The 10,101-nt window shown below is 41.8% G+C and overlaps 1 protein-coding gene across 1 annotated transcript; it reads right to left on the minus strand.

Moving 5' to 3' along the window:
• Positions 1 to 2,251: 2,251 nt before the first annotated feature.
• b3gnt2a (UDP-GlcNAc:betaGal beta-1,3-N-acetylglucosaminyltransferase 2a) lies at positions 2,252 to 3,445 on the minus strand (the record flags this gene model as incomplete). The annotated part of the gene is made up of 1 exon (XM_079264220.1): positions 2,252 to 3,445. One exon carries the CDS (start codon positions 3,443 to 3,445, stop codon positions 2,252 to 2,254), a length of 1,194 nt encoding a protein of 397 aa, XP_079120346.1.
• Between the last annotated feature and the right edge of the window lie 6,656 nt (positions 3,446 to 10,101).

The following is a 10,101-nucleotide window of genomic DNA, read 5'->3' on the forward strand; positions in this document are numbered from 1 at the left end:
GAGAAATTAAGGAGTTTAATGATGAGAACTGTTTCAAACCAGCAGAATTCTGAATGAAGATGACTCTGGTGTCTTATTCACCAGAAGAAACCACACAAGTGAAGAAATAATATCTGCTCGACTTGACATTCAAACTAAATTCCATGTTTATTTCCATTTAGAGACGACTAAATTCTGTTTTATTCCTTTAAATTCCCGCAGATAAAACAGCAGAATCTGCATCTGTGTGAAGGAAAAGGAGGCTGAGCTCACCTGAAGGCCTCCCGGCGCCCTCTGTGTTCCCCTGCAGGCAGAAAAAAACATGCACTCATGAGACTTTCCAGGCAGATGGCATCATTTCAGGTGACATCGCTGTACCTGTGCGTCACAGAGTTTCCAGCATCTGCTGGACGTCAGCAGGAATATGAGCATCGAGCTCACGTTGCCCTTTGGTGGCATTTTATATCCAAAACCTTTTCAGCTAAACGTTTGAATTAAGTGTCAAAGCGAAGTCAAGGTAACCCTCTGAGCTTGAGTTAGACTCCTACCTTCCTGTCCAGCCTGAGCAGGTGAACTTCATCAGTCGCTTGATTGAACTTCCTTTTCCTGGCTGGTAGTACCACCGCTGTCCAGCAGGTGTCGCCCCGATGCCACTACAGGAAACAGGCATGACAGCAGGGACTGCTGGACTCCCAATACCAGGTCAATACTGGTAATCAGATTAATCAATGCGTCATTGATTCATGTCTGGAACCAATTAATGAAAATATTTTACTGATATTATTCAAAGCAAATCCAAATCTGTTGTCAGAAAATATTCAGAAAATAAATAAAAAGTCCATATTCATTTAAAAAAATGTTGGTTTTTCAGGAAACCATACTTTAGGACTACATTAAAAGAGCGATGTATTTCAGTCAAAGGAGTTATGATTGGGACCAAGAAGTGAAAGAATTAACATAAAAAATTGTGTTTAAAAGGATAATTAAAGAAGTTTTCAAAAAACAGATATTTTGAATAATATGGAAACTAAATTATGTCCAATGTAGTGAGATATAATTAAAAATTAGTTCTAGAACTGAAAGTCACAAGAAAATAGCGAGAAAAAAACAAAACAAAATTTAGTTGGTGGGATGTGTTGTCCCTGATCAAGTTCTGTAGATTTATTTTCATTTCTGTATAAATGTTTTGCTGTTTATTTACTGCACTGATGTTTGGGTGAAAAGGAGCAGATAATATAAGACTTTACTTCTGCTTCTCCTTATTTCATTCAACTTTAAACCTGAAAATATGTTCAGATTTTCAAATATGTTTTGATCTATTGAATAAAATGAATGAATAAAAAAAGGCAGAACAGGATGGATGGATGGATGGGTGGGTGGATAGGTAGATAGATAGATAGATAGATAGATAGATAGATAGATAGATAGATAGATAGATAGATAGATAGATAGATAGATAGATAGATAGATAGATAGATACTACCTGACCCAACCCAACCTGACCAGTTTTAGAGACTTTATTTTAGTTTCACTTTTTACCAGTGGTGTCGCCCAGGGTATACGCAGGTATATGCCGGCATAAGTGGGTATATGTAGTTACATAAGAAGGTACGAGCGGGTACACGCGGGTGTAAGGGGGTATACGTGGGTAGAAGTGGGTATACGCAGGTATAAGTGGGTCCAAGCGGGTATAAGTGGGTACAAGCGGGTATAAGGGGATATAAGTGACTACAAGCCGATATAAGTGGGCACAAGCGAGTATAAGCAGATATAAGTGGGTTTATGCGGGTATACACATGTATATACAGGTATATACGGGTATACACAGGTATACGTGGATATAAGTAGGTACACGCGGGTATAAGTGGGTATACTCGGGTATATGTGGGTATACACAGGTATATGTGGGTATACACAGGTATATGTGGGTACATGCTGGAATTGAACAAAGACATAATAAAGATGTTTATATGTCTGGCAGCCAAATGCCCGCAGCTGCTCTTTATTTTAATGCCAAAAAACTGAGACTATACCCAGTTGTTGAAGGACTCCACCACCACTGCTTATAACTGAAAATAAAGTATTTTCATTGCAGTTTATTATGCTGCGCTGTGAGAATAAACTGGAAAAAGCCCTTTTGATGAGGTAAAACCAGCATTTATTGGGTCATTCAGGGCCAAAAAGAAAAACAAAAGAAACAGAGCAAAGTAAAGTTTGATGGTTTTAAATCCAGCATCCAGGTGATTTTAGACTCACAAGCACGATGACACGTTCACTGACAGTTCAGCTCAGGGTGGACAATCCACGGCCAGATTTTCAGCATCTCCTGCGGTGTCCGGCTGTGGACCAGCATCAAACCCCTGTGGATGCAGGGGTTGTCCCTGTACTTCTTCTCAATGTCAAAGGTCTTGAATCCAACGTGCCTCCTGGGAACCAGGCCGAGCTTCTTCAGACACATCCCCGTGTAGACATCATCAATGGGATACAAGACCACCTGCTGGGATATGTTGTGAAGACGCAACACTAACCCACCAGAGAGCAGGTACCCTCCTCCGCCAGCATACGGTGGGTACTCCCCCTCAAACACACTCTGAGGGATGTAATATTTAAGTCTCTGGTCTCTGTGCGGACCTGCATTACTTATTATATCCCCGATGAAAAAGTCTCTGGCATCCGACTCCAAGATGCCGTCTAGAAAGTTGATGATCCGTAACGTGTTGACAAAGACGTCATCATCACCTTTGAGGACATACATCGCGTGAGGACAGTGTTTGCTGAACCAGTCCAGAAAGAGGACTTCTTTCACGGTGAGGTTGAAGAACGTGTCCCTGAAGTCCCACTGCAGTAAGTCCCCATGAAGCTTTGCCTCGTATTTCAGCATCTCCTGAAGACTTGGGAAGTTGTCCGCAGGCAAGGCGGTGCCGAGCAGGAAGACGACCACCACGGTCTGGTTGGCGAAAACGCCGGCTTGTCCCCACGTCTCACGAATGGCCTGCCGGCGGTCAAAATGCGGGACCAAGGACTTGATTGCCAGCAGCAGGAAGGGCTTTTCCTCACAGATACGGGGTTGGTTTATCAGCATTGGATAAGTCCTGCAGCGCATGTACAGGAGGAAGTCCTGGAAGCGTTCTGGCAGGGTGTTGTAGTCCGGAATCTGCAGGGGGACTCGGTAATCTAGTTCACAAGGATCAGTTGGTCCAGAGTCTTTCAGCAAGTCCTGCAGCACCTCCAGGGAGTTAGCAGAGTACTCAATGGAGTTGTGAATGATGTCCAGTTGCTTCTGCTCCTTGTTCCAGAAGGGTCCAGTCAGAGTTTGTGTGTGCCAAAACTTCTTGGTCGGGACCAGACCCCTCTGAAGGCCACTCGTGTCGGTCCTTAGTTTCCACAACAGACACATCCAGAGACAGAAGAAGACATTGAGCACTATCATGGTGTAGAAGGCTGCTTTCCGGCAGGTCAGAAGCATGTTGCCGACACTCAGGACCTAAACACAGAACAGGTGAATAATCGGGTCAGTTAAACGTGTTCTTTGCAAACATGACAGGAAATGAGCAGTTTTACAGACTGCCGGCACATCCACACCAGAAATAAGACACCGAGCGAAGAGACAAGTACAGCAGCCTTCACATGTTCCAAGAGACATGCAGCATACAAGGATGCATTTCCTCCTCAACTATGCAGGAATGGGCTTATTAACATTCTTCTTCATCCCTCCCTCCTCTTCCTCTAACAAAGACAAGCAGGAACCACATGTTTCCAATTCAGCTGTGCACATGATGCCACTCGCTGACGGCCGCGTGACAATCTTATCTGACTGAACACAAAACTCAACAAAAAGGCATGTTTGTGAGATCCAACTTCTAGGACCAGGTCGGACCCCCCCAACCCACCTTCATTCACGCTCTGATAGACTGGACAAGGTGGAAACGCTCCTCCAGATTTTACTCCACATTTACATGAAATACATATATATATATTTATATATATATATATATATATATATATATATATATATATATATATATATATACACATATATATATACATATATGCATATATATATATATATATATATGTGTGTGTGTGTGTGTGTGTGTGTGTGTGTGTGTGTGTGTAAAAAACCATAGACTGTATATAAAAGTAGGTTTCTGAAGAGCTGAATTGAAGCTCGGTGGGCGGTTCCTACCATCACCATCTTGGCAGGGTCATGCGTGTCGTCTCGCCCAGAAAATACAAATATGGGCAAAGAGGTGGAGCTGAGAGGGGGGCTGAGAGCGTCATGGTGGATGATTGACATCGAGCGAACTCCAAGCTTTCTGTAGCTAAGAGCTAAGCTAAGTCACGTTGTTAACCAGCTAGAAACCGCGGTTGTTCAACGTTTTCTTGCTTGAAGCGGGATATTGGGTACCTGTCAATCAAAAGAACACGCCCCTAAATATGCCGAACTTCGAGATTAAATTACTTTTAAACGGGCGAGTTAGAAAAAAATTCACTCCCCCCACAGTTGTCATGAAGGTAAACCTGACCTATTAAACCTAAAATGGATTTTTGTAGCAGGCTGTAAACATGTTTATTCCTGCTGTAAACATATTTATTCCTGCTGTAAACATATTTATTCCTGCTGTAAACATGTTTATTTCTGCTGTAAACATATTTATTCCTGCTGTAAACATGTTTATTCCTGCTGTAAACATGTTTATTCCTGCTGTAAACATATTAGTTCCTGCTGTAAACATGTTTATTCCTGCTGTAAACATGTTTATTTCTGCTGTAAACATATTTATTCCTGCTGTAAACATATTTATTCCTGCTGTAAACATGTTTATTCCTGCTGTGAAGTTGGTCTTTTTAACATGGGAGTCTATGGAGATTCTCTCCGTTTTGCAGCCCCGAATGGATGAAGGGGGAACTGCAGGTTTATTCACTTCCGCATTGACTTCCGCTGGAAGTTGCAGCTTGGTATAAACCAGAGCTCAGTCTAGTTGAATAGTTTATGTATTTAGAGAGATGTGATTGGTCAAGTCAAAGACAGGTGATATGTTGTGATTGGTGGAGGCAGATGACAAGAAAATGCTCTGATTGGTTGTCATCATTAGTTTTTAAACAGTTAACACAGATAGTTGATTGTTTTAACTTTGGATGTGGCAGCAAGCCCTGCTCACAGCATATGGCTTCACGGCATGCTGGACGGTTGATATAAGCCGTCCATGAGGATCTCCAGGTCAGTAAAACCATCTTGTGCTGCTCCAACCGGGGTCACGTGAGAAGACAGGTGTAGAGTCTGTTGCAATAATCTGATCATGCTGAGATAAAAAGACGAATAATGATTTCCTGATCAAGACGCCACATCTGGCAATAATTCCCAGATGATAAAAACAGGAGCGAACTTGAGACTTGAACATGAGAATCCAAAGTAAAACCAGAATCAGAGGATTCAGCCAATGAGGACAAAGTGTCGCCTTTATCCCCAACGTGCTTTTTTCTGGTGCAAAGATAATTATTTAACTTTTGTCCTGGTTTCTCTGAGGAAAAATGCCCACTGTCCACCGTTTAACAGATTATACTGCAGTTTAGATATTTCATTTGGGAAGAAGGAGGTGTGCAGCTGAACATCATCTGCAGAGCAGCGATAAGAGATGCCTTCAAAGGTATATATAATGTGTCTGATGGGAAGTAAATACAATAAAAGCAGCAGACAGAACCCTGTGGCACACCAAAGGCCACATCTGCATTTAGAGGAAGCTACCAGAAAAGATCTGTGAGATATGTGTGACCAGAACCAATCCCAGGCAGAGCCGGACACCTGAGCCTGTCGGGTGGATTGTCACAGCCAACCACATCGCCGGCCAAATTCAGATCCAACAGAAACGCTTCCCACCGTCACTCTGCATCAGAGGTCACTCTGAACAGATCAATGAAACCCTGACCGAACACGAGAATACTGAGCCAAACCAGAGCATCAGTTAACTGGTGGACCACAAGCTTCTCTGAGATCCCAGCAATGAATGGAAACTTTGAGATGGGTTTGAGTTATGTGAGTAGTTATTGTTATGTGAACATTAATTATCTAGTTACTAATGCATTAACGTGTATGCTAACTAATGCTAAATAATGTGTAATAGCCAATTATTTAATGTAATTAATGCTAATAATGCATTAATTACTGTTTATTAATATGTTAATTAATGCTTAATGATGTATTAATTAACAATAATTAGGTTACTAATGCATTAACTTGTATGCTTACTGCTGCTGAACTGGACTACAAGGTCACCAGAAGCACACCTCTGTGTTGGAACAGCTGAGCACACTCACCCGTTGCATCGACAGTCTGGTTGGACGGGGACGCCTACACCTCCTGCAGCCTCAGATGCCTGAACTCCAGCATGTATACGGTTGTTTTTCTTCTTTCTGGGGCCATCGGGATCTAAAATCACCACTGAAAAATGTTCAGAATTTATTTATAAAATTTATTTTCATTAAATCGTCATCATCTCACCAAGGTAGAAAAACAACAAGGATTATTAGATGAGTCTCGGTCGTAAACATGTCTAAAAACATCCTGGATAGATAAATAGATAAATTAACCAAACAACTGCAGAACATCCCCAGCAAAGGAAACGGAACAACGATCATGTCCTGCAAAGTGTGCAGAATTTCATCATAAAAGCTGCTTAATAAATAAATTTGATTATTTCTGCAAAACACCAAACTGGATCTGATCCAGTCTGAGCTGAGAAAGTCCAGTTTCGGCTGCTTTCAGCTGGTTGATCAGCTCTGAGCATCTTCAGCTGGGATCACCATGGCAACGGCTGAGAAAACGCTGCCAGGTGTTTTACCTGGTGGGAGCGAGACGTTCCGTAACATCAGACAAAACCAAACTAACTTTTATTTACAAAGAACTTCTCAACAGCAGCTGCTGAATGTAAAATAAGTAAAACATGAGAAAAACTTAAATCAATAAAGTAATAAAGAGAATCCTCTCGTCATTTCATACATATAGATATGTTTATATTTAACTTCTGGGGAAAATTGACAGAAAGTTTATCACAGATATAATAAACAGTGGAAATTTAATGTGATAAAAATTCCTTCATTTTAAAAAGCTTTGACACAAAAGCTTTCATGTGTCAACACGAGTCACGTTGGTCTGATGATGTCTAAAGGTGAGGAAGAGGAGGAGGATGAAGAGTCCACGCGCTGCTTTTGGCCTTTTTTCTGCTTAATCAAACAGCAGAATAAAAACTTAAACACTGAAAAGTTTTATATGAGTTCAGAAAATGTCCAGAGGTTGAAAGGTTTTACTGTGTTTTAGGTTTTTTCTTTCCATTATAATAAAAGACAAACATATCTACATATATCTATCCATATCTATCTATCTATATCTATCTATTATACATACATATATAAATATATATATATATATATATATATATATATATATATATATATATATATATATATATATATATATATATATATTTATATATATATATATATATATATATATATATATATATATATATATATATATATATATATATATATATATATATAGGGTTTACTCAACATGAACAATGCACATTAATAAACATTTTATAAACATTATTAATAATAGCAAGCAGGAAAACATGTTGCTCATTAACTTCTCATCAAGCCTCCATTTTCTGCAGGTGTTTCTGGAAATTTCCTCCTGTGAACTTCACACTTCTCCTCTGTCAGCTTGTTGTTCAGATGATTAATAAGTTTACATCCTGATTGGCTGTGAGGAGACAGAAGGACAGACGGACACACCGAACTTCAGACGAACCTGTCCGGACGCGTCTTCGCTTCGTTCTGGAAGAATCCGGATCAGAACCAGGTTCGTTTCTCCACATCCGGATCAGATCCCATCAAGCAGAGAAAAAAACTGCCGTCATCGGCCAGAGGTGCGAGGATCTGACACAGTTAGAGTGCGCGCTCTGGTAGCAGGTCGCGCGCTCTGGACGCACCATGTCGCGCGCTCTGGACGCAGGTCGCGCGCTCTCGCTCCAGACTCCAGCGTTTGTCAACCAGACTTCTCCAGTTGTGGTTGTTTTCAGAGGCGGATCCAGAGACTTGGAGGCTCTGGGCTAATGAGTACCAGACGGCCCCCTTTCAGTCCATTATTCATGTTTTAAGCCGGAAGGTTCTGTCAAGGTTACAGTCAGTAAACGCAGCAACTGGCGGGTCAGTGAACGCATCACATGGCAGCACAGACTCCCCGCTGTGTGATGTAGAATTCATCAGGTTGACTGTAATTTAGAAAGCTTCATCTCTGATTTCTGTCTTCATGCCCCCCCATCACATGACTTTGACACACTCACACATGATGTGACTAAATGTGATCGACAGTTTCTTAGTGTGATTCTGCAGAATCGGAACCATGAAACCCGGCTGGTGAAGTCCGCCAGATGGACCGAAACCGCAGCGGTGAAAGTCCAGTTTCACCCACAATCTGATGGGCATCATGGGCGAGACTCTTATCGACGCTGCCTCCACCATAAACCCATAAACCATCCCAGCAATCCCAGTTCAGAGCGGGAAGTCAACCATTTACAGAAATAACAAGCAGTCTCCCTGCTAAAGCAACAGACCTGAACCGGATACTTCCTGGTCCAAAGTTTACTGACTAAAACCGTGAAGTCATAAAGGATTAGAAAAAGATCCTGTCAGCTGTTTATTGTCTGACTGTACAGCTGAACAACTGAAGTATTTTCCCCAGAACAACCAGAGAAAAACCAGTTAAACACTGAGGAACTGGCTGACGGATGTTATTTTATTAATAAATGGAAACAAAGCTGAAAAAATTATTTAGCCGTGAGTTTATGATCTACTTGGATGATGGATGCCTGTAAGTGTGGCGTCAGATTTACATGACTTTTACATGACTCAGAACACTTTCTGGTCTGAACTCGGTTCGTCTGCAGCTGCAGATGCAGGATGTAGACGGAGAGAAAAGGAAGACATTCAATTCAATTCAACTTTATTTATATAGCGTCAAATCACGGCAATGCCATCTCAAGACGCTTTACAGACAGAGGGGAAAACATAATGAAGGCCAATTCATAACAGCCTATATAAGGAAACCAACAGATTGAGTTGAGTCCAACTCAATCTCCCATCCTGAGCAAGCACACTGGCAACAGTGGGAAGGAAAAAACTCCCTTTTAACAGGAAGGAAACCTCCGGCAGAACCCGGCTCAGGACAGGCAGCCATCTGCCTCTGCTGTGTGGGGGGAAGAGGACAGAAAGACAACAGACAACAGGAACTGCTACTCCCGGCCAGGGAGACCTGCTGAGACAGGAGACATACATGTTAATGATGCAACACTGTTATGGGGGGGGGGTAAAAGAGAGAGATAAAGAGAAAGAAGCTCAGTGTATCAGGAAATGTCCCTCAGCAGTCTAAACCTATAGCAGCATAACTAAGGGATGCTAACCATCCCTAGCTATAGGACTTATCAAAAAGATAAGTCTTCAGCCTAGTCTTAAAGGTGGGGAGGGTGTCTGCTTCCCTAACACTAACTGGGAGCTTATTCCATAAGAGAGGGGCCTGATAACCAAAGGCTCTGCCTCCTGCTCGGCTCTTTGAGACTCTAGGAACCACAAGTAAGCCTGCAGTCTGCGAACGAAGTACTCTACTTGGTATATAGGGAACAATGAGGTCTTTGATATATAGTGGTGCCTGGTTATGGAGGGCTTTATATGTAAGGAGAAGGATTTTAAATTCTATTCTAGATTCAACAGGCAGCCAGTGAAGAGAGGCTAAAACTGGAGAAATATGATCTCTCCTGCTGGTTCTGGTCAGGACTCTGGCTGCAGAATTCTGGATCAGCTGAAGGCTTTTCAGGGCATATTTAGGACAGCCCAGTAATAGAGAGTTACAGTAATCTAGTCTCGAAGTAACAAAAGCGTGAACCAGTTTTTCTGCATCACTCCGAGACAGAATGTCCCTAATTTTGGCTTTATTACGTAAATGAAAGAAGGCTGTTTTAGTAACCTGCTTAATATGTGGGACAAAGGACAGGTCAGGGTCAAATATTACTCCAAGGTTTCTCACTGTAGCACTGGAAGCTAAAGTAATGCCATCCAGGTTCATTA

The sequence above is a fragment of the Telmatherina bonti genome (assembly GCF_933228915.1).
Source record: "Telmatherina bonti genome assembly, chromosome: 3".
In the NCBI taxonomy this organism is placed as follows: Eukaryota; Metazoa; Chordata; class Actinopteri; order Atheriniformes; family Telmatherinidae; genus Telmatherina; species Telmatherina bonti.